Source organism: Acipenser ruthenus, chromosome 14 (assembly GCF_902713425.1).
Source record: "Acipenser ruthenus chromosome 14, fAciRut3.2 maternal haplotype, whole genome shotgun sequence".
Classification (NCBI taxonomy): domain Eukaryota; kingdom Metazoa; phylum Chordata; class Actinopteri; order Acipenseriformes; family Acipenseridae; genus Acipenser; species Acipenser ruthenus.
In genome coordinates, this window is record NC_081202.1 from 32,061,113 (window position 1) to 32,085,508 (window position 24,396).

A 24,396-nucleotide genomic window follows, 5' to 3' on the forward strand; every position below is an offset into this window, starting at 1 on the left:
ATCTACGTATCTGTCAATCTGTCTATGTGTTTCAAATCCCTCTTGCGCACAGTAGTAAATATTGAGATTGCATGCACGCCAGTATATGCTTCTAAATCACACTCGTAATATATTCTTTTAACTGGAGAGGCACTGATCTGTTAATACATTTGTTAAGAGGTAGAGTGGGTTGCAAATCAGTGATTAGGGCTCTTCCGATGTCAAGATTTATTCGATGTGGAATCAGTTCTGTTACTTAGCACCGTTAGCAGAGCAAAAGCAGGACTGTAATAATGCCAGTCGCAGACAGGACTGTGGTTTGCTGGCACAAATCAATCAATCTCTCCAACTTGCTGCCCCAGTTTCATACTGAAACAAGATAAGGTTGAGTTTTACGGACTGGTATCCACTATCTGACAATCCCGGTTGATGCTAGCTCAGCAATGCAATTTCAATGGATGTGGAAAGCATCATTCCCAATCCTGCTTTCAACACACGATCGCACATTATCCTATGTAGTTCACTTCAGCACTGCAGACGTGAGGGTCATCACTTTCCACCCAGTGCTGTGTGTTTCTAATCATAACTTCATTTGAAAGGGTTAGGGGGTGAAGGCTGAAAACCCTGCTGCTGCTGATTCTGCGTTTCTCTGTTAATTCTGCCAACCCCTGATTTTTTTCAAACCCTTTCCCAAAGGACATCCTCTCTGATCCTGCCTGATTTGAGTTTCTTTGTACAGTTCTCAGAGGTTCACTATAAACTCAGTTGGAGTTTACTTTGTTGCTGTTTTTTGTGGTGCACAAGTTCAGACATCCTTCAATAACCCCCCTCTTGGAAACCAACCAAGTAAAATGAAACCACTTACCCAGTGTTGGGTCGTATTCCCAGATAAAGCGCTTGGTCAAAAACCTCACCACTAGAGCTGCAGAGAGAGAGAGAGAGAGAGAGAGAGAGAGAGAGAGAGAGAGAGAGAGAGAGAGAGAGAAAAAAGTTACTGAACTATTGCTTTATTTTTAGGTTTAGTGCCCAATGATTTTCTGCCCCAATTTAAAATTATTATTTTTGATTTATTATTATTTTTCCCCTCACCACAGTAATGCGGTGAGGGGAAAAATAATCGTGGGATTGGGCATCCTCCAATCCCACGACCGAGCCAGCTTCCTCTTTTACACCAGGAACTCGAGAGCGGATGTCAGCGAGCTACCGGCCTCTGGAGGACAAAGGCCAGCCCTGCAGGTGTCTGCCTGAGCTCACTGGGTGCCTGACCAGCAGGGTCCGCTGTAGCATGATCAGGAGAAACAGTCCTTGACGGTTTTGCCTCCCTAACCCACGGGAGCGCCAGAGCCAATGCGACGCTCCCTCTGGAATCCCCAGTGAAGACTGACGACTTCACACATCCAGGACACGAACCTGCACTCCCCAGACTGTATGACTCGCCCTGCACACCACACGGCTGTGCTTTTACCAGGGGAGACAATCGGGGACCCCACAACACTGAACTTTGAAAATAGAAATGTGTCTTTGCATCTCCCATGTCACAACAGTTTTTTTCACTCACTGCATAATCCCTTTAGGACAAACACAGTGTTGTTCTCAATTGGGTTGAGAGCCTTTATTCTTTATATAGCACATTATCTAATTTTATTTCTTCAAAAACTGCACAGTGTAGGTCATATATGTACGTATTGCTTCATTGGTGTAGCAGGCGAGCATCACGGCCCAAGCTGTTACCTGCAGGAAGGAGACTCAGTGACAGAGAAGCTGCAGGAAAGTGCTAATGCTCACGTTTATTAATCCCAAATGGGAACAAGATAACAATAGGGCCAAAATAAAAAGTTCAACCAAAAAACACAAAAAGGAATATATACAATATGTACACTTACAGGGCCAGGCTGAGCAATGCCTTCCCGGGCTTCTCTCCATAACACACCACACCCCAGCAAAAGGTTTTCTCTCCCTTTATATACATGTGGCCATTCCACAATTAGCACTCAGTTATCCACATTCTGTTATTGTTGGCAGGGATGGTTTGAACCCCATCCCTGCCAAACTTAAATTCACCCATATTTACAGTGGCAGAGATTCTGCCCTGCCACAGTTGGTAAGTTAAGTCCACCAGCAAGACAAGATGTGCAAAATACCATGTAATACTAGTGATTTGTAGAATACAAAATCACGTGCCATCAAGTCAATTAGAGTGCTCATAAATCTATAGCAGGACCTCTTAACCAATCAGAAACTTTGCAATTGTGCCTCCATAGCAACAGGCGTCTATCACCTGTTATCATGTTACTCAGAAAGATGAAGGAAATGGAAATGGGTGAGGGGGTCTTTGAAAGGTAATTAAATTATTCCATGAAATCAGTGGTTATTCTTCTGAACTTGACAGTGCAGCAGCTTTGAAAGATCTCCTAAGTGCACTAAATTATGCCTGTTTAGGACATATATGTCATCATCTCTCAGAGCCGTTACATTCAGCTGTGAGCTATATGGGCTTATTGCTTGATCAGCTAATTAAATTTATTTTATTTTATTTTTATTTATTTCTTAGCAGACGCCCTTATCCAGGGCGACTTACAATTGTTACAAGACACCACATTATTTTTACATACAATTACATTATTATTTACACTATTTTTTTTTTTACATACAATTACCCATTTATACAGTTGGGTTTTTACTGGAGCAATCTAGGTAAAGTACCTTGCTCAAGGGTACAGCAGCAGTGTCTCCCAACTGGGATTGAACCCACAATCTTCCGATCAAGAGTCCAGAGCCCTAACCACTACTCCACAGTAGCAAAGGAACATTCTGCTTTGGTTTAATGAGCGCAGGTAAAGTGTTTCTCTGGCCCACGTCTGGCTTGCAAAATGAAATTGCCCTCTAGCAGCAGTGTGGAGTAGTGGTTAGGGCTCTGGACTCTTGAGCAGAGGGTCGTGGGTTCAATCCCAAGTGGGGGACACTGCTGCTGTACCCTTGAGCACGGTACTTTACATGAATTGCTCCAGTAAAACCCCAACTGTATAAATATGTAATTGTATGTAAAAATAATGTGTAAAAAATAATGTAATTGTATGTAAAAATAATGCGATATCTTATAACAATTGTAAGTCGCCCTGGATAAGAGCGTCTGCTAATAAATAAATCATAATAATAACCACAATTGTTTCATATCGGTTAAAACAATAAAACATTGAAAAATATCCTCCACTATTTGCTTTCCATGCTGCTCACTTCACATGTTTGTGCACTCTCACTCAATCCCTTATTTTTCTGACAGAAAGCAGATATACTAAGGTGGTCCCTCAACATGATTCACGGTTGTCAAAGATACCCATTCATGTGTAATATGTAGTTCACCGTGAAAATTCCCATTTCTAAAGAATAATGTAAATATACATATTTTTATCATTTAAAAATAAATACAGCTAACGTTTGCCTTATTGAAACATTACGTGTTACACTGCATTTAGGAACCTGGCAGCCGGTTTAGTTTGCTTCCAGTAAATGATTGAACACACACTGCATAGAGCTGCACGATTTCTTTAAAGTGGCGGGGTTCTGAAAAATATAGCGTTACACGTCCCCACGTGTTGCTACAACTGTTTAAATAGAGTATCAGTGTACTAGAGCGGACATTTTAAAAAGAGCTTTGAAACAGACTTTAGTGTAAAACATTGTCAGGGTGTTAATAATGAAAAGAAAAACTACAGGCACGTTATTTAAACAGTTGTAGCAACAAGTGGGGACATATAAGGCTATATTTTACCCCACTGCTTGCCTTTAACATGATTAAGAAGCTTCTGGATATTCAATACGGGCCATGAGGGGCCATGTGGAGCTGATTAGGAAGCCCTGGTTTCAACATGATATCACTGCATCTGTATTGAAATCTTGTTTGCAGTGCTAAATGGAGGATATTGCAGTCTGCCGAGCTCAATATGAAATAAATAGCTTCCTACAGTACAAACAGCCCCATTAGCAATCACACACGACCATGCCAAGTTTACTTCAGCTGGGAGAAAACAAAGCCACTTTTTCAGGAACAGTGGCTTGAAACCTGGCTCCAGGAGACCGGGAGACCTAGTTTGAGGCAACTTTGTTGTGTCAAACCCCAAGTCTCCCCTGGTGTGCCATGCAGTGGCCTTTTTGTCTTTATCTGTGGTTTATAAACATGAAAACAGAATGTTATTTTAGACTTTCCGACAAATAGTTCTGGAGGTCGGAACACTTGTAATGAACCAATCCATTAATCAGAGACAGATACACAAACAGGATTGGAGCTGAAAAGAGTCACATCTTCCTTTACCAGTGTGGCTGACTGCCTTTGAAGGGGCTCCTGGCACTGTGGTCAGAGGAGCAAGTAGACACAGCCATTGATTATGTACAGTAGCAGGGGTGATATCCATCCCCATCACTCACAGTTATCAAGGATGATCTTGCGAATAGAATCATCTCTTGTTTTCTTGGCTTCTGGCTTTACAACCTCTGACACCATGAGCTGCTGGTGTCACCTTGCTGAGCAGTGTTTAATTCAGCATTGATGAAGTCAAAACGGAACCCTTTGGGGTACAAGGGACAAATATGTGTCCCACAAATAAAAGTCATGCTAACGTTCTTATTTTTGTAATGAGGTACACGGAACAGGGTTTAAATTTTACTGACAGGTTGGATCTGGTCATCCAAATTGTCAGTTTCCTCCTCATGAGTCACTCTCAAATTTATTTTAAGAAGAAACTGTTTGAACAACCACTCAATCGCTTGCGTTTAAGGAATATAAACAAACTGGACCATCAATAAGGCCAGCTCATGACTGTCTGACAGGGCAGCTCTAACCTCCAGCTTACCTCGGAGATTTATGTGTAAAGCTGTCAGAAAAAACAAATGAGGGGTCGTATTGGTCCGTAACATGCTGTTTATCATCATAGTACATTTCCTGAATAGATGACTGGCAGCTGAGCCGGTCACTCTGAAGTATACACTCTGACACGCTTTCTAACTGGGACAGGTGGCCACTCTGTATTCTCCAGGGTGCCTATTGAATCCCCTTGTCCAAACAAGTAGAGTTAAATTCCCTTATAAAAGTGCATCACAGTAAAAGCATAGCAAAGTGTGATAAAGCACACTGAATGCATGGGAAAGCATAGGGGAGCATTGAAAAGCACAGAGAGGTATAGTAAAGCATATTAAAAAACATGGGAAACCAGGCTAAACTGTGGTAAATGCAGAGTATAACTACAGGAAAACTGCATGGTAAAAGTGCAAAAATACCTGTGAACTTTTACAAGGGTTTTAAAGAGCTAAGCAGCAGTAATCATTAAAACAGTCATAAATAATGGTTGTTAACCACAAGCGGTTTTAATGGATTATAGTTTGTATTTATTTGTTTATTTAAACAGGAAATTTACCCAGTGAGACCAAAGCCTCATTTACAAGGGGTCTTGAGTTAAAGCTAATCAATGAATTACATAAACCTATCTTCTGTTCGCCAAATTTCATTTAAAAATTTTATTGGATTGTGGCAAAGTGCCCCGCCCCTGTGTGCATTTGTGTGTTCTGTGTTGTGTATATGCGTGCGTATGTTAATGTTGGTGTATAGATTGGTACACGGGATATAAACGGGTCTGTGTTTCACGTGTGTTTAAAGTGTATAATTATATTTAGGCACGAGGATGGCACATCACTTCACGTGCAGATAAAATGTGTATAATGTGTGGCACGGGGTTGCACGTAATGAATTCACGTGCTGGGATTCAAGTGAGTAATTAATTAGTAATTGAATCCCAGCACAACAGTATATATAGATGCACAGTTTCACTCAGTCGGGGTTAGGTGTTCAGAGAGTGGAGAACGGGTGAGAGAGAAGGAGAGTTAAAAGCGTAATTATAAATATAATAAGTGTTTTGTTTGTACTCACCGTGTTTGTTTGTCTCCGTGCACCGTTTGTGTTTAGTGCGTTTTGTTTGTCTTTTTACTTTGGCGTATAGTGCCGTGTCCCGTGTTTTGTGCTGTTTTCAACCCTTTTATTTGTTAATAAACGCTGAGTGCAGCCATTGCACTCAGCTCATCATCAACCACTGTCTTTGTTTTGAATTCCTGTCTGGTCTGACGCCACCCACTCTGGCCGTCTTTGTGACATGGATAAACACCACACAGGATACACACTTAAAACTATACACAGCATCATAAACATTCACAGGGCTTCTTCAGATAATCAAACAACAAATATGAAACGCTCCACTCAGGTCTAATGGATTTAATCAAATATTTTAAACATCGATATCAAACAAAATCACAGAAAATGTGAACAAAAATACAGATCAAAGAATCATGATAAGTTTTCAGTATGAAACATGACACACTGTCAAAATGAAAATATTACAAAGTTAGTATCGGGAATGACCTCCCTGAGCATTAACACAATCCTGGCACTGTGTGGTCTTGCATTGTCCTGCTGGAAAATCGACACTTCCGGATTGGCTTGCAGGAACGGAAAAACTGTTGCCTCAAGGACTTCGTCAATGTATCACTGAGCAGTAAGGTTGCCTCAATCTGTACCAAAGGCGTTCTTGTGTTAAAGGAGATTCCTCCCCACATCATCACACTTCCATCGCCCTACCAGTTGGCTAGAACAACGCAACAGTCAGCATAAAGCTCACCATGACATCTCCACACATACTGTCTTCCGCCAAGTCTTTCAAAGGCAAAATGGCATTCATCAGTGAATAAAACACTCCACCACTCTCTCTGCTGCCACCTCAGATGTTCTCTGGCCCACAGAAGACGGCAATTTCGTCTCTCAGCTGTCAACATGTTACCCCTGAACGGCAAATCATTTTCATGCAGATGGCGAGCTAGTCATTCTGCTGATGCGCTGGTTATTTCTTCCTAGAATTTCTCATGCTGTAACCACTGCAGTCTGAAAACGATTACGCAGATGTATCAGTCAGATGTGATGGTCCGGTGTGGTGACCCTCTGCCTTCCAGGACGTGGCCTGTCCCTCACAGAGCCGGTTTCCTGGTTACTCTGGACTAGTCTGCTGATTGTTGAAGCAGAACATCTCATTATCCAGGCAACTTCTCTCACAGACAGGCCGCCTTCAATCATGTCGATAACAACTAGGCAATCTTCATTACTCAAGTGGGATGTGGTCATATCTTTTGCTGTTCTTGCGTTACTTAAAATCATGTCTTTTCGAATAGCTATTTATACAGATTCTTAAACAACTCATTTTAGCAATTTTAACTCACCTCAAATACCAAACACCTACCAAAGCACCTGCTGTTTTTATGAAATCACATGACTTGAGCTCAGTATTTTGTTATCTCAAGGAACAATACTGCTCAAACAATCAACAAGCCTATTTGGTCACTATTTAAAATGTAAATAACATTATGTATGTGCCCAATGAGCTATTGATGTAAAACTTAAACTGTTGCGTTTTCATTGTGCATCAGTATTCAAGTGCAGACCCCTTTTTAGTGTTTACTGTTAACATAGTAACACAGTATGTGAACTTCTGATTGCACTGGTCATTTGAAGATACAAATAAACATTTATGATTTAATAAAACAGAACCATTTCTAAGGTAACACTATAAGAAGCTAAGTCAAGTAGCCAACTAATTAAGATAATACAAAATGCCATCATGTAAACTTTATCATGTAGAGTATGATATTTTGTTCAGAAAGGCACATGCGCTTATATTTGTGCACTGGCACATTACTTTAGGTTTTTATGGCTTTTTGTTTCATCTGGGTTCTGCTTCAGTTCTCCCACACACAAGAGTGACTACATGCGTGCAAAAGCGCGGCTTTGAAAATGGTCATGCACTTGAATTTGTGGTAATACGGTAAAAGTCAGCTCATTAAAATAACACTCAAAACACACCCCATCATTTCAGATAAGCTTATTGGCAGTTTTGTTGTAGAAGTGTGTGTGTGTGTGGGGGGGGGGGGTATAAGATTGCAGCCTGCAAACAAAACTGGATCTGCGATAAACAGCTGCCAGCACTATTCAATATCCCGAAGTGCAGGATAATGTCTACCGTACACTCAAGATTTATTTCCTAAAGGGGCGGGCTATTCTTCTCATTGGCACTGACTTTGCGGTTCGAGAATCCCATTGAAAAATCACCATTACAAATCAGTGCGTTACAGAAACCTCTACAGCCTCATCCAATTGCAGCTGCCCCCTTATGCACCATAATGTAAAAACAAGATCCTTACAAATTCAGTGTCATTATCAAGGGTGCTTACTGTTCCCGGCAAGGCTCTTGTGTTTACATAAACTGATTATACGTACAAATCAGTGGATCCAACAACAAACAGACACCCACACAGTTAGTAAGAAGTCAGACTTTTGAGCATTGCTGTGCGACACATCACACGCACCCAGGTATTGATTTCCCAATCCTCTCAGAAATGAACGGACGAGCTCATTAAGGACAGATGGGCAGTGTGTCATTAAGAACTGGCTAAGATCATTACTAGAGATCTAGAAAGCCCTTTGCAGTGGCACTGAGGAAGGAAAACCAAGGCCCCATTGCAAACTGAACTGCTGTAAACAGATCCCTCACAGTTAAACTGGTAACACTTTAGTTTAGGGATATGTTATAAGGATTATAAACAATAGCAAAAATAAAAATAAACAATGGCAAAAGTGTATGATAACTGTATTGCAAAAACAAAGCAGCTGCATACAATTGGTGAGACAGACATATAAAAGCCAGCCAGACAGCCAGCCAGACAGGCATAGAAAAACAAACTGACCTGAAAAGATAGGCAGATAGACTATATCCGTTACAACTGATTATAGCAACAATAAAAAAAAACAATGCTGAAATTATAGTCTTATTATTTATAATCATATTCTATAATTGTTAATAGCACAATTAATAACATGCTTATAGATTGTTTATAATAACTTATAACGAATCCCTAAACATAACTGTTACTGGTAAACTATGTATAGTTGTGTAACTTTTCTCAGGAATTACAACTTTGCAGTACTTGTATACCATTTCTGTCTTTCCAACATGGTTTCTTCAACCAAATCCTCATTCTCCTTTACATACTGGCTAACTAATTTTGTTTTACACCCTGTAGTAGCTTCACAAAACTTATGTTTAGGTTTTTAAATCAACATTAAGCACACCTGTGTAGTGTTAGAAAGTGGTACATCATCGCAATGTGGTAAGTGTACCAAAATTTGACCCGTATAATGTCAAAAAATGGTAAGCTGTCACGTTGAAAGTGGTACGCTGTCAGACTTTGGTACATGTGCTATCAATTGCGATCTGATGGGTGTTTTCTTATTGTCAAACAGAGGTACATTCACCATTACCAGCCTTCCGCAAACATTGTTTAATGCACCCCCCATAGCATGATTATATGAGGGCCGTTTATTTTAAATACATTCATACATTTCCACATTTTATCAGCACAAAAAATAAACCCGGATATTACTAAATATGTCATTGAGGAGAGGGGGAGGGTTTCTAGGTTATTATGAGTTAACACCGTAAACTCCAAGCCCTACCTGTGTGTTAAAACTGTAACATATACTGAAAATAAACTATGGCTATTTAAACTTGGGATAACTTTTTAAGAATGATGTTTGGTGCCACTGAGCATAACACCTGCGCTATATCCCAGAAATTTCATTTTTGGAAAATGTAATTTAGGCAATGAAACCTTGACAGAGGACTGGTAATTACCAAGATCTGCACTGAAACGGTTGTAATTACTTTGGTGGAGGTAAATACAGTACATTAGAGAAAATACCCTTATAGAACTAATATATTACTGCTTAGTTACGCTCCCTGCATCAGCACCCATGCATATAAAACACAAAATGATATTACAGAGCAGTCAGTCCCTTTCCCTCCTTGCATCTGTCTCACAATTCCCTCTGTGACTTGTAAAAGCGGTTCCATTAAATCATAAAAATAAAAGTATATTTTGAGTCCCAAAGTCAAAACCAACCGTCACATCTGCACTGTTTCTGACCATGTTGCATTTCCAACATATAAACCACTCAATTAAGGATTATGAATAGACCTTTAGAAAACCCTACGCCGCAAGAGAGATTTGAAAAGGTCAGGCGTTGAAAGATAGGTAATTTGGCCACAATTGCGATGACAACACATGATATTTCCCAGTGTCACGCCCTATTTACTAACTAATTAGAAGTAAAAATACCAGTCGGAAAAATTCTAATTAGCATACAAATTGTGGGTGGCAACAGGTCTGAAGTTGCGCACGGTATTTATTCTACTGGTGATGGCTGGCTAGGTTCCAGAATTTGAACTCAATTCAACTGTTTGACACAATGTTACAAGCTTCATCAGGATTCCCAACTTTGTAAAGCCAGAAAAGAACCCACAGAAAAATATACATTGTAACTATGTTTAGTTACAATTTTAGTAACTATGTTTAATTACAACTGTGATTAATCTTGTAACATTGTGTCAAACAGTTAGAAATTTGCTTCTAACACTGTTTGATCAATAAAGGTATTTAAAGGTCGGTTGGGTAGTTTTTTTCTTAGGTTATGTTATACTCACTTAGTTTCATTCAATCATTTTCATCCCAAATGGAACTTTGGAACCGAGTGTTCCGGGCGGTTTTATGAATAAAGGTAGGGATTTATCGTAAGGTATGTCGATGGTGCTCTCACCTATTCGTAGTAATGATAATTTATTTGGCTGACGTTTCTTTCCAAAGCGAGTTACAATTAGTTATTTTACATACAAATGCTGGTACACATTTATAGTGTTGGGTTTTTACTGGAGCAAATTGCTCAAGGGTATAGCAGTAGTGTCCTGTACCCTTGAGCAAGGTACTTTACCTAGATTGCTCCAGTAAAAACCCAGCTGTATAAATGGGTAATTGTATGTAAAAATAATGTGATATCTTGTAACAATTGTAAGTTGCCCTGGATAATAAATAATAATAATAATTGAATCCAGTCTACAGGCCAGAGCCCTAACCACTACTTCACACTGCAAACATGTATAACGCGTACCTCTCAGGACTACAACTCCAGATCAGAGTTCAATTGTAGATAGGACCTTGTTTTTTTCTGAGGTTAAGAATATATTTAAGTTTTTCGCTACATTTTTTATTCAGGTTTTTGGGAGATGTTTCTTTATGTTAGGAGGTTTTATTTATTTATGTATTTGTTAGTTTAGTTAGTTTGTTATTCATATATTTGGATATATATTTATTTCAAAATTAATTAAAGTACTATATATGTATTTGTATGTTTTCAATCAAAAAACAAAACAATATATATATTAAAATAACAGTAATGTGTTCTCTGTACACATTTATGTAAATATAGGCTTAAACAGTACTGTACCTAATTCTAACTAATACCAGGTTATTTATGTGTAATACCTAGGTAGTTGTTAAGGTTGGAAATTAAATTAAGAATTCTTTCATAATCCTCTTCTTCAAAGACACAAAGCAATTCCTAGAATCACACAACACTGCCCGTTACACTGGCATTACAAAGATGAAGTGTCAATGCTGAGGTAAAATCAGCAGCTTCATTCAGATTCACATTTCAAAGGAGAAACTGAAATCCGATTCTTTATTTTCTAATGTTTTCATTCTAAATTTGTTAAGGTAACAATAAACCCAGCAGGCTTCATACTGTATATATTGTATATATTTATATACTGTATATATAGCTGGCTCTTTGAGCTAATATATATATATATTGTAAAAGAATCACCCTCACGGCGGTTCGTTGCCCCTTTAAAAACACTGACCCAACACACAGAAATTGATTTTTTTTTTAAGCGCGGTTGCGCAATTTTTAATGAAGACAAAAACAAAAATAAACAAAACAAACACCTAGCTCTCTTTGAGCACTAACTAAAACAAAACAGGAACCTAAACTAAACAGGACAGCTAAGCTGTTTACCTGTAACAAAAACACACAGAACAGCACACACAAAACAAAAAGGCTTCTCTACCTTTTTCATTTTTTTTTTTAAATTACAGCTGTACCCACACACCAGCACAGTTGGGCTTCTACCCTCTTCAGCAGCTGCCCCGAGCAGACTGACTGCTCTCCTTTTAAACCCTGCACCTGGCTCCAATTTTCAATAGTAGCCAGGTGCAGGTAATGATCAATCAATAAAACAATTAACAAAAGACAATTAAACAATTAACAAAACAAAAGTGTGCCTTCCGCACATGTTTTTTCTGCAGAGAGGTTTTAACCCCCTCCCTGCCATCTCACACATTCCCCCCCCCCCCATGTCTTTTCAAGACACCAGCCATACAACGGCCACCTCCCTCCACCCTTAAAAGACCACCCACCCTCAAGTCCACAAATGTCAATTTTCGCCCTCTTCCACGGGCGGGCTTGAGGGTGGGTTGGTCCCTCCGGCGTTTCCAGGGAGGGACCCAGGACCGGCGAGGAGGGACCCAGACGGCTTGTCCAGGGCGACCATAGCACGGACCGGTGACCGGGAGCCAGGACTGACAGGCAAAGGAGTGCGCCTGTGGACCTGCGCAGCGACCTCTGGAATTCCAGGTGGAGCGCAGCACGATGCAAGGGGAGCGGAGCAATCAGCAGGGGAAACGCTAGTGACCTCTGCCCCTTGCGTAGCGACGTCTGCCTCTTGCGCAGCGACGTCTGGGATTCCAGGGGGAGTGGAGTAAGGGACCAGGTAAGTGACTGTGCCTGGCAGTGCTGCGACCTGGGAGCAAGGTCCAGTGCAGGTAGGTCTGGGCATTCCGGCCAGGTGTCCACGATGACGGGACTGGGGACCTCCCTTGGCAACGCCGGACTCCCTTGCATGGATGATGGTTCTGGAAGAGGCGACTCCTCCCCTCTGGGCTCTGGTAACAGCAGCTCCACCCCCTCTGGCTCTCGGGCCGGTAGCTCCACCCCCTCTGGCTCTCGGGACGGTAGCTCCACCCCCTCTGGCTCTCGGGACGGCAGCTCCACCCCCTCTGGCTCTCGGGACGGCAGCTCCACCCCCTCTGGCTCTAGGGACGGCAGCTCCACCCCCACTGGCTCTCGGGACGGCAGCTCCCACCTTTGTAACAGCAGCTCCAGTTCGGTTGGCTCCCGCTCTGGTATTATCCACGGGGCCAACTCCAGCTCCTGTCTCTGCCTCTCCAGCTTCCTTGTCTGCTCCTCCTGAGCAGCGGTGTTTTTATTAATCCTCTCAATTAAATCTTTAAAATCCATTTTTGGGTCTCCAGGGGCGCCCACATTCGCTGCCACCATATGTAAAAGAATCACCCTCACGGCGGTTCGTTGCCCCTTTAAAAACACTGACCCAACACACAGAAATTGATTTTTTTTTAAGCGCGGTTGCGCAATTTTTAATGAAGACAAAAACAAAAATAAACAAAACAAACACCTAGCTCTCTTTGAGCACGAACTAAAACAAAACAGGAACCTAAACTAAACAACAGGACAGCTAAGCTGTTTACCTCCATCAAAAACAAACAAAACAGCACACACACAACAAAAAGGCTTCTCTACCTTTTTCATTTTTTTTTTTTTAAATTACAGCTGTACCCACACACCAGCCCAGTTGGGCTTCTACCCTCTTCAGCAGCCGCCCCGAGCAGACTGACTGCTCTCCTTTTAAACCCTGCACCTGGCTCCAATTTTCAATAGTAGCCAGGTGCAGGTAATGATCAATCAATAAAACAATTAACAAAAGACAATTAAACAATTAACAAAACAAAAGTGTGCCTTCCGCACATGTTTTTTCTGCAGAGAGGATTTAACCCCCTCCCTGCCATCTCACAATATATATATAATATATATATATATATATATATATATATATATATATATATATATATATATATATATATATATAATTTATTTCTTAGCAGACGCCCTTATCCATGGTGACTTACAATTGTTACAAGATATCACATTATTTTTACATACAATTACCCATTTGTACAGCTGGGTTGACTCTGGACTCTCAGGTCAAGAGTCCAGAGCCCTAACCACTACTCCACACTGCTGCCCTGTGTGTGTGTGTGTGTGTATATATATATATATATATTTTCTCTTATCCCTCTTGGGCAGTGTAGTCCCTTTGTAACTGCCCTTTTCATGACGGACATAACCAGCCAAAAACGATTTGCAACAGGAGGTGTACATTAGAAACAGCAGTGAAACTGGCAGAACAAGGGGGAGGATCATTCAAAACTCCAAACACTCATCATAGATATCTGAAGAAAAAATAATGAGATCCACAGATATCGTTCAAGGTTACTGTGGAATACTGTGGTAGAACCACTGCAAACTAAAAGCATGATTAACATAAAAAAAAACTACTGAATTATGGCAAGGTTAATTTAGAGAAAACATGACTGAGTCAGGAAACTCATACAATCGATTATTATTTAAAACAGACCAGACAATTCTATTGTGCTATACATATGTTACACTACACACTGACTCTGTACCGAGTGGGTATATCACAGTGCATGCTTTTCACAGTTATTCACGGATTTCACAATTGCCATGAAATGTACCCATCGTTGTGTAATGTGCAGTTTCCCGTGAGCATTCCCATTTCTGCAAGAACAGTGTAAATATATCACTTAAAAATAAAAACAGCAAACAGAGATCAAGACTGTTTAGTTAGTTAGGATTTCTTTATTAACATCAGGGCTGAAGAAATTGAAATATTTATATTTTACTGGCCTTAATTTGAAAAATTAAAGAGAAACAGATTACAAGATTAATTGACAATTCCTAAGATAATGCTGACTATTTAAACAAATGATATTCCAGGACCATAAGCTACAATATGTGAGACACTTCAGTGTAATCTTCATGTTCACGCATGAAGTGAACAAGCCTGGGCTTGTTCTTGTTAACTTGATTGAGGGTCCCCTGTCTATTCGTTTAGGTTGAAGACTAATTCACACCAGTTCCATTTACAATAGGAAGATCAAGCCTCCTCTACAAACACGCAAAACCAGTTTGGCAGCATATATACAGAAGCATATATACAGAAGAGACACAATGTTAGTGTTACCAAATATATTTAGTATAGGTGATTTCCTGAAACTTTAAGGGACTCTAATAAATATCTTGTACTTCCAAGGCAGTTAAAACTTGTAACAGCTCTACTAAGGGAGAGACAGACTCCTGGCAGCCCGTTGCTGTTAATGCTTCATTTCTTCCACTGTTGGACTGTTTTTTGGCTGCCCTCCGTTTGCAATAATAATTTCGGAAGTGCGTGCTGACAACATCTGGGCTGTACTTTAAACATAATACAACAGCAACATCCAACATCTGTTGGAATAGTTAATACATGTGCACTAATTACAATGTCATTATGCATAGTTACAATGCACTTAATGTCTACATCTTTTTGCACTATATCTGTAAGTTGTATCAGACAAGGGTTAGGGTTAGGGTTTGGGTTAGGATTAGGATTATATCATGGAAAAGGATTTACACATTAAGTACATTGTAACTATGCATAACTAGTATGTAAATCCCCAGTAATTAGAGACACTTCATGTAAAGTGTTAGTGCAGCATGTATGCGACCCATCACATCAGTCATGGATACACACCCTGAGTTATCGTCCGAAAGCATGTAAGACTTGGGGTCCCGTTTTGATACAATACAATATTCAATACAATACAATAGAGATTTATAAAGTGCCTTCTGTGAAACACTTCAAGCCCTGTACATATAAACAGGTTTTTAATCTTGTGTAAAAATTGGCACCAATGCTGAATCCCTGATATGTTTCAGCAGAGAATTCCACAAACAGAGAGCACAGCGCCTGAATGCCCCCTTCCCTCAAACCTTGCCTATATATTTATTAATAACAATGCAGTACTGTGTGCCCTGTTACTGAACCAGGTGCAATGATTCCGATTCATTTCTGATAAATGGCTGCTATTGCATCACTTAGAGTTAGAGATCCAGGGGGGAATCCGATGAGAATAAGAAACAATGACACCATGCTGGTAAAAGCTTTCCTTTACTCCCTCCATTACAACACCCTGCCTCAGCTCTTCTCATTTAAAACACATCTGTGCTGCTGGTCCAGTCAAGTGTTAAGACATTTACAGATAGCTGAGTAGAACAGCGCCTGCACTGTGTCAATGGTAAAAAGCTCATTAATGTATGTGTGTGTTATTGGTACAGTCTTATTAATACATTGCGGAGCTGCTCAGTGCAATGCTATGGACAGCACTGGGGGAGGTCTTTGCTGTTCTTAGAACTTTCAAAGGTTCTTAAAGTGACAGTGTCCCACAATTCTGTTCAACTTGACACCAAATATATGATTCTGGAGTGAATTGTTACGACATTCTTCCGCAATTTAGCCTTCTGTGCTTCGTCAGAAACCAGACACTGTTGACTTACCAGTTTTTTTTCAATACAATACAATACAATACAATACAATGCAATACAATACAATACAATACAATACAATACAATACAATACAGATGGATTTTTATATAGCGCCCTTCACTCCCTGGCATCCCAGAGCGCTGTGCAAAGTTAAAAACAAAACAAGAGAGCTCACATGTACAATACAATCCAGCTACAACCAAATATATAAAAGCACATTAAAAAAAGTATGTTTTCAATTTAGACTTTAAAATAATCCCATGTTTCAACCTGCCTAATATCAACTGGAATCGATTTCCACAGACGAGGAGCACAACAGCAAAAGCTCTGCGAACTAAACACAGCCATCCACCTGCGACTACCTGCAGCAGCAGGGGGTTATGGTTTGTACGTCAATGACATTGTTTAAGAAGCACCTATTAAGCTTTTATAGGGTATGGAGCATTCCAACTTTAAGACACCAGTCAGTGTGTGAACTGACCAATTCCCAGTCTGGTTATAATTCAGTCTGTCTGTTTTGCACTAGCAGATGCAGTACAGTACAGGCGCATATCACTTCCATCTGTTGCATAGCTGGCAAATGTGTAGAGTTGAAAGAAAAACATGTTATAGTGTATTTATATCTTTTTTTAAAGTGATATCTGGTGCCCTTCTTACCCAACCAGCTGCTTACCCAATGACATGTTTTCAGCCAGTAACACGACCCATAAGACAACGACCTAGGAAGTGCAAGTGTACAGATTTCCTGTGAAGAAGGCCTGTGTAAGGGGCAGTGTTGTTTGATGCCGGCTGTTTTGCACAGCGGTTAAGACGCTCGCTTGCGGTGTGCGGGGTCACAGGTCACAGTTTTAAAAGTGCACATTTCAGACACATGGGCCATATTTTCCAAGCGTTTACTCCAGTCTTTAATTAACTACTATTTTTTGAAAGAGGTAAAAGACCTCTTCATTTTACAAAACTAGAACCAAACAACTGTGTTATATATTTCAGGTTCTCTTCAGCACCCTCACTGTGTTTTATTTGTCATTTTGGAACATTAACATGATTTTTTGAAACGCTTTGAAAAGGTGGCCCTGTGTAGTGAATGGAAGTGCAAGCAGGTGATATTGATGGAATATTTTATGAGTTGCAAGCATTGGGACGTGATGGCGGTTGATTAAAGGCAGAGCTCTGAAAGGCAATTCAGTTATTGATTATGACAAAGTTTCAGAATGGAAATCATCTTTTCCTCTTCCTGCCTCTGAAGCTGAGGGAACACAAAGCCACTTTGTGGCTTGAAACTTGGTTTCAGGAGACAAGGTTTCAGGTCACTGCATGGCACACCAGGGGAGCCTTGGGGTTTGATACAGCACATTTGCCTCAAACTATCACTCAAACCATGTACTGTGCTTCACAGGCACTCTGGTTCCTTTATTACATAATTGATATAGTGTTTACATACTGCAGCCAATAGACTGGAATGCAAGGCTAGGGGGAGTTAACACATTCTGGTCATCTGGCGAGAATAAAACACATTAGTGCATTACTGTACAGGGAAGGACGGTCAAGCTTATCCCAGGAAGGAATGGCATGAGCTGTGAGGGCAGGTTAAAGAATGAAACCTCTTCAGACTAGAGGGGCCTAGAGTTTATAAAAAGCAGAAACCGTATAGAGAAAGTTATATTTTGTGGTGCAATACCTGTGCATTTGTAGCACAATGTGGGAGATCTCTATGACAGCCTTTAAATTGGCAACATTAGCCCCCTCTAGTGGTTATTCGTCAAGCAGCTAATTCGGTGCCTACGATGACACATTTACATATATATAGCTGAAGTACCTGGCGTTGTCCGGGGAAATTCAATATTTCATGCATGACAAATTGGGGAACAGTAGCTTTATGGTTCCCTATACGTTACCGATCTTGGATGTCGCCCAATGCGCTCGGACCCCTTTCCCTTTTATATCTTTTTGTTTGTTTGTTTTTGCCATTTTTAATTTTTTATAAAATGTTGTTCTTTTTATTTATTTATTTTTTTGGTTTTGTGGGCGAACTAAACGCAGCTATATATATACAAACACCATAAACAATAGATAGAGAGATAGAATACAAAGATACAGAAAACAGCCTACCTGATTTCCCTACTCCAGCTCTGCCAAAGACCGCTATTTTCACCTCGGCGCACTTCGCCATTGCTACGGGTAGGTTTGTCAACGACAATAGGAACGTGGAAGCACAGCGCTGGGGACTCGAGAGGTTCCGTAATAGTCCACCTGCTCCTATTTCAGAGTTTCATTTCTAGCTCCGCTTGTGCCATGTATTATTCTGTGAATACACAAAATTTTTAAAAAAATAAGAATAATTTATGTTCAGGTGTTTCTGCTGTTACCGTAACATTTACTCGCTTAAGCTGTGTTTCTTTTTGGAAACTAAGTTTCAGTCCATTCAGGTCAGGTCTTTCAAGCCACTGCTCCTGATAAAGTGGCTACGACTTCCCTCAGCTTTGCTGCCACTGACACATACGTTTTGAGTCTCTACACACACCCGCCCCCCATATATATATATATATATATATATATATATATATATATATATATATATATATATATATATATATATATAATTAATAGAGAACTGCTACAATAATTTCAAAATGTAGCATTGCAGTATTGAGTGTTTAAGAATGATGGATTATTCATACTGAATAGAAAATATACTGTACATACACAAACACGCACACACACACACACACACACACACACACACACACACACACACACACACACACGCATTGGAAGACCAAAACACATGTTTATTTACATTTCTTTCATAATAAAAATAACTACTACTACAACTAATAATAATAATAATAATAATAATAATAATAATAATATAAGAGCGCAGTTCCATTCCTAAGCTATGCAAACAGGTGTCAATGCTCCTGTCTGATTCTGCGTTCTAACCGCCCCGTGGAGCTGCATACCAAACAGCATCTTTGAAAAGCGTGCCTGGGCTACTGCATCACGAGAAAGGTTAAACACATCAAGAATCTCAGAAATGTTTCATATATTCAACAAGAATAAAAAGAAGAAAGAAAAGCAGTAAGCAATGCGGATGGTAAGAGTAAACAAACAGGTCCTATATAAATAAATAAATAAACCTCTGTCACATAACTAGGATGTGGAAAATATCTATCATTTATGTTCATAATATAAATACTTTAGGTCTGAAATTTCAACAGAGAAAGAAAAAAGAAATTAAAGCCTAAATTAAAGAATGACAATAATATTAATAATACTCGCCCGCAGTTCAGCACAGATCGGACCTGCTTCTGCCGGTGAATGCACAGCAGCCTGGACGTATAGCTCTGCAAAGTACTGAGGAAAACCTCACTGCCTTGTGTGCTTCAGAGTCTATCACAGCCCAACACTAACGGGGGTTCTCTGTTAGCTTGCAGAAGATCGCACACAATACCCGGACTCGACTCCTCCAGTCAAATCGTACAGGATGAAGAGCGTCCTACAAACCTGTGCTGTGACGCAGACGGTGTGTGTCAGGGTGTTGCTAGCAGATGCCGTTGCATTATACTATAATGCTATAATGTTTATGATTTGAGTAATACAGGACCGAAGACAGTAAAAGGCTCGTGGAGCTCAGGGGTGCCCCTTGTGGATATCATGTAAATTACCTGACAGGAGTTTGGGATTTCCACTGTCAATCTACATGGTTATAAATACGTCATGGGCCAGAGAAGGAAGAAAGAAAGAAAGAAAGAAAGAAAGAAAGAAAGAAAGAAAGAAAGAAATTACCTGTACACAATGGATTGTGTTACTTCCATTACACTAAGAAACAGCATAACATCCCAGTTTTTAGAATACCATTTTTTAAACAAGCCTTCTGGTAACCTGGAGGCAACAATATGCTGTAGTTTATTTGCACTTTTAATTGAGATTATATACATTTATATTGTCATTATAAATAATTCACTACCACAAATAAAACTATAATAAAATTTTTAAAAAATCCCGATCAATTTCAATGGACAATGAACAATACAACCGGGTATGACCTCCCTGAGCATTAACACAGTCCTCACAGTGTTGACAAATATTTTAAACATCAATATCAAACAAAATCACAGAAAATGTGAACAAAAATACAGATCAAAGAATCATGATAGGTTATCAGTGTGAAACGTGACACACTGTCAAAATGAAAACATTACAAAGTTAGTATCGGGTATGACCTCCCTGAGTATTAACACAATCCTGGCAGCGCTGATACATAGACCTGATCAGCCTCTGGATAGACTGCTGTGGGATGTTCCGCCACTCTTCCTGTGCAGCTGCAGCCAGCTGGTGAAGGCTGGCTAGTCACGGTTGTCTCCTGTGGATGGCACTGGCGATTTGGTCCCACAGATGTTCTATTGGACTCAGGTCAGGAGAAAAAGCTGGCCACGGCAATACCTCGACATTGTTTTCTTGAAGTCGTGCAATTGTAATCCTAGCACTGTGTGGTCTTGCGCTGTCCTGCTGGAAAATCAACACTTCCGGTGTACTTTTGGTAAGTACAACATTAATACAAGATGTCGATTAGGCCAGGCCTCAGCTACCTACAAAACCATTGAGGGCGCAGAATGAAATGGCATGTGAGCTGTTACAGATGTTTCAGAGGGAACAGTCTTGCTATACTAGGGTCAATTGCTGTTAACCTACGCTTGGGATATATACAGTCCAGAATAAAGTGCACATAGTCCGTAACACACATAAATCTGCCCTGCTTGGTACATGGAATAGTCATTGATGCTAGACTGGGACACATTACATTTCTGAACCAGTCTATACCTCTGCAGAAGGCTGGAAAGTTTGTCTCTGTTTGCTGAAATATAGTGTTGTTGTTACCCCTCACTTTGCCACCCATGACAGAAATGATTAACACTGCTAAAGTGGAGCTGAGTTCCCCGTATGGATTAACCCCTAATGAATATGTGGGAATTTTAGAACTGGCTTGTGTCCAAGTAGATGGACTTGTTATTGCAAGAACAATGTCTCCTGTTGAAAATGGACTGACCGTTGTAAGAATACTGAATATGACCTCGGAGGAATTAACTAGAGGTTCTGATGTACATATTGGCCAGCTTTTTGCTGCTATGGATCAAGATGACAGTGAATACCATTTGGTTGATAAGTCAGTGTGTAACATCACCACTTCCTATGAGTAACAGTTATGTGGGAAGTTATGCCTTCCCACATAACTCGGAACCAACTGGCTCAAGTCAGTGACTATAGAGATGTGTTTAGTTTTGAACCTGGAGATTATGGTCGTACTAAGATAGTCAAACATCACATTCATACCAAAGATGTTTCCCCGGTGTGGCAACAAGCATATAGGTCCTCTTCAACCATTAAAGTCGAGATCCAGTGACAAGTAGACCAGCTATTAAAGAATTATGTCATCGAACCAAGTCCATGGTCCTCACCAGTTGTTTTAATGAAGAAAAAAGATGTGAGTTATGGATTTTGTGTGGACTATAGAAAATTCAGTTACTGTCAGGGATTCCCACCCCCTACCATGCATTGCCAGATCGGTCTTGTTTAGTAGTATGGACTTATCCAGTGGATACTGGCAAATCGAGCTGGAAGAAGCAGATAAGGAGAAGGCTGCCTGCACAACTGGAAAGGGCTTGTACCAGTTCAAAGTCATGCCGATGGGCCTCACTAACATCACCACCGCGTTCCAGTGGTTAATGGTGCTCGTACTAAAGGGCCTCTTCTGCACTACGTGTGTTATCTATTTGGACAACATTATTGTGTTTGATCGACTACGAGCTTCACAGTTAAAACTACGACCAGATAAATAGCAACTGTTTCAACCCTCTGTGACATTCTTGGGACATGTTGTGTCTGCACAAGGCTCCGACTGAAAAACACAACAGAGGTGCGTGCTTTTGTAGGGCTCTGTTCATATTATAGAAATGTGTGCCCTGTTTAGCCCTCAAAGCAGTACCACGTCATCGTTTAACTCAGAAAGGAGTTGTTTTTGACTGGACTCAAGATTGTGAGGAGGCGTTTAATTACTTTAAACAGTCTTTCACTAATGCTCCAATTATGTCTTACCCAGACTTCAACTTGGCATTTACACTGTACACTGACACCTCACTGTATGCTGTAGGTTCAATATTGGCTCAGAAACAACATGGGCAAGAAAAAGTAATTGGATATGCCAGCCATGCTCTTTTGAAGGCGGAAACTAAATGGTCAGCATATGACCATAAGCTTTGGGCTATTGTATGGTTGGTGAGACATTTCAGACACAATTTGAGAGAAAATTTGTTTACCATCATAACTGACCACAAACCCTTGATGGGACTGGGGAAAACCCCAGTTGATAATGATCCCACTGGAAGACGTGCATGGTGGGCTCTTGTGTTAGACATGTACAACTAGGTCATTCAATATAGAGAGGGTTCCAAGCATGGAAATGCAGATGCATTATCCAGAAGGCCCTGTGGGTCACCAGAAGAAGACAGTGACTCTCTTGGTGGCAGTGGAGTAGGGGAAAACCAAGTGCCGACACAAGAATAAATGTTGCCTCGATTGCTTCATCACATACATCTGTCTGAAGTGGGTTTTTTTCACTGATCAGCTGATTACAATAGGACTGGAGCCTGAGTCACCCTCACAAGATACACGGACTGGATACATTTTTATAAAACAGCAGCATTTCTTTATTAGAAAGAAAAAAAGTAAGTCTTGAAACAATTAAGAGTAAAAATTAGCTTCTAAACTATCCAAGTGGGTTACAAAATTCTGCATTCTTGTAAAGCTGATTTTTCTAACAAGAGTTTGTATGGACGCCATATTCAGCGGTGTGCTGAACAGAATGTCTGAATCATTTTATATTATTAGCAGAAGTACAATCAAATACTTTCATGGGGTTGTCATGCCACACTCCTCTAAATATTGAGCCAGATTAACCAAGACCAGGGCATCCGCACATTGGAGGATTTCCACTGCTGCTCTGCTTGTAAAAATACTTTTACATAAGAAACCAAGAAATCACTTTCAAAATTCAGAATACCAACTTTTAAAAGATCAGTAGGCCTGATTACTGTTATGTACCTGTGTTAAAAGGTAACAATACCATTTTGTATTAATATAATGTTGTAAAATTAAACAGTGTCATGAACTAGACTGTGCCACTTTAAGATGATATATGCGGTACTATATGGATTTTTGCGTCAAATCTATGTTTTTCATTACTGCAGATATGACCTTAATTAGCCTAGTGGGGCCCCCATGACCTGGGGCCCGGGCAATTGCCCTGGTTGTTGGCCCCTAATACCAGCCTGTTCAGCCCATTAAGGCTATCCGAAGTCTGACCCCGCTGAGCACTGCATCTCTGGAATGCTGTTGACGACGTGACACCTCAGTCCAGACTGTTCTTCAGTGTCACCAAACCCAGTGTCACCAAACCTACATCACCCACCTGGATGACCACACCAAGCCTGTCACTTCCTTCAGCTGGCAGGAACTCTATGAGATGAAGATCACCTATCAGCCACAGCGACAGGAGGAACTTTGAGGTGCCAAAGAACTCTAACACGATCAGGGGGCTGCAGTGCCGTATGCGTAGCATGATGTTTATTAGGCGAAACAGCTGGTTGGTTAATGAAGAGAAAGAATGAGATGATAAACAGGGCCTTTATTTCAGGTAACTTAACATGCAAGAGTGGTGGTCTTTCAGACAGATCAGTGTCTCGTTGATTGATCCCTACAAAGATCATCTAATTAAATAGGACAGAATATATATTTTTTATATTCCTATTATTATTATTATTATTATTATTATTATTATTATTATTATTATTTATTTCTTAGCAGACACCCTTATCCTTACATTTCAAGAATCACAGTACAAGTAATAATACAATTAAGAGCAAGATAAATACAATGACTTTGGTTCTAGCAAGTACAAGTATGACAAAATACGATTCAATAATGGAGCAGATAACAGTGTCAGTGATAGTTGCATCAGGATATAATTAAATACAAAATACTA

General features: G+C 40.2%; 1 protein-coding gene across 1 annotated transcript in view; it reads right to left on the minus strand.

Moving 5' to 3' along the window:
• Positions 1 to 19,994, minus strand: part of LOC117419734 (ras-related and estrogen-regulated growth inhibitor-like) — a 36,192-nt gene extending 16,198 nt beyond the window's left edge. Inside the window, exons 1-3 of the mRNA XM_034032751.3 lie at positions 19,863 to 19,994; positions 18,468 to 18,660; positions 845 to 901 (exon numbers count right to left, since the gene is read on the minus strand). Of these exons, the coding sequence (XP_033888642.1) occupies positions 845 to 901; positions 18,468 to 18,528 (118 nt within the window). The 5' untranslated portion in view covers positions 18,529 to 18,660; positions 19,863 to 19,994. The remainder of the gene's footprint in view (positions 1 to 844; positions 902 to 18,467; positions 18,661 to 19,862) is intronic.
• Positions 19,995 to 24,396: the final 4,402 nt, after the last annotated feature.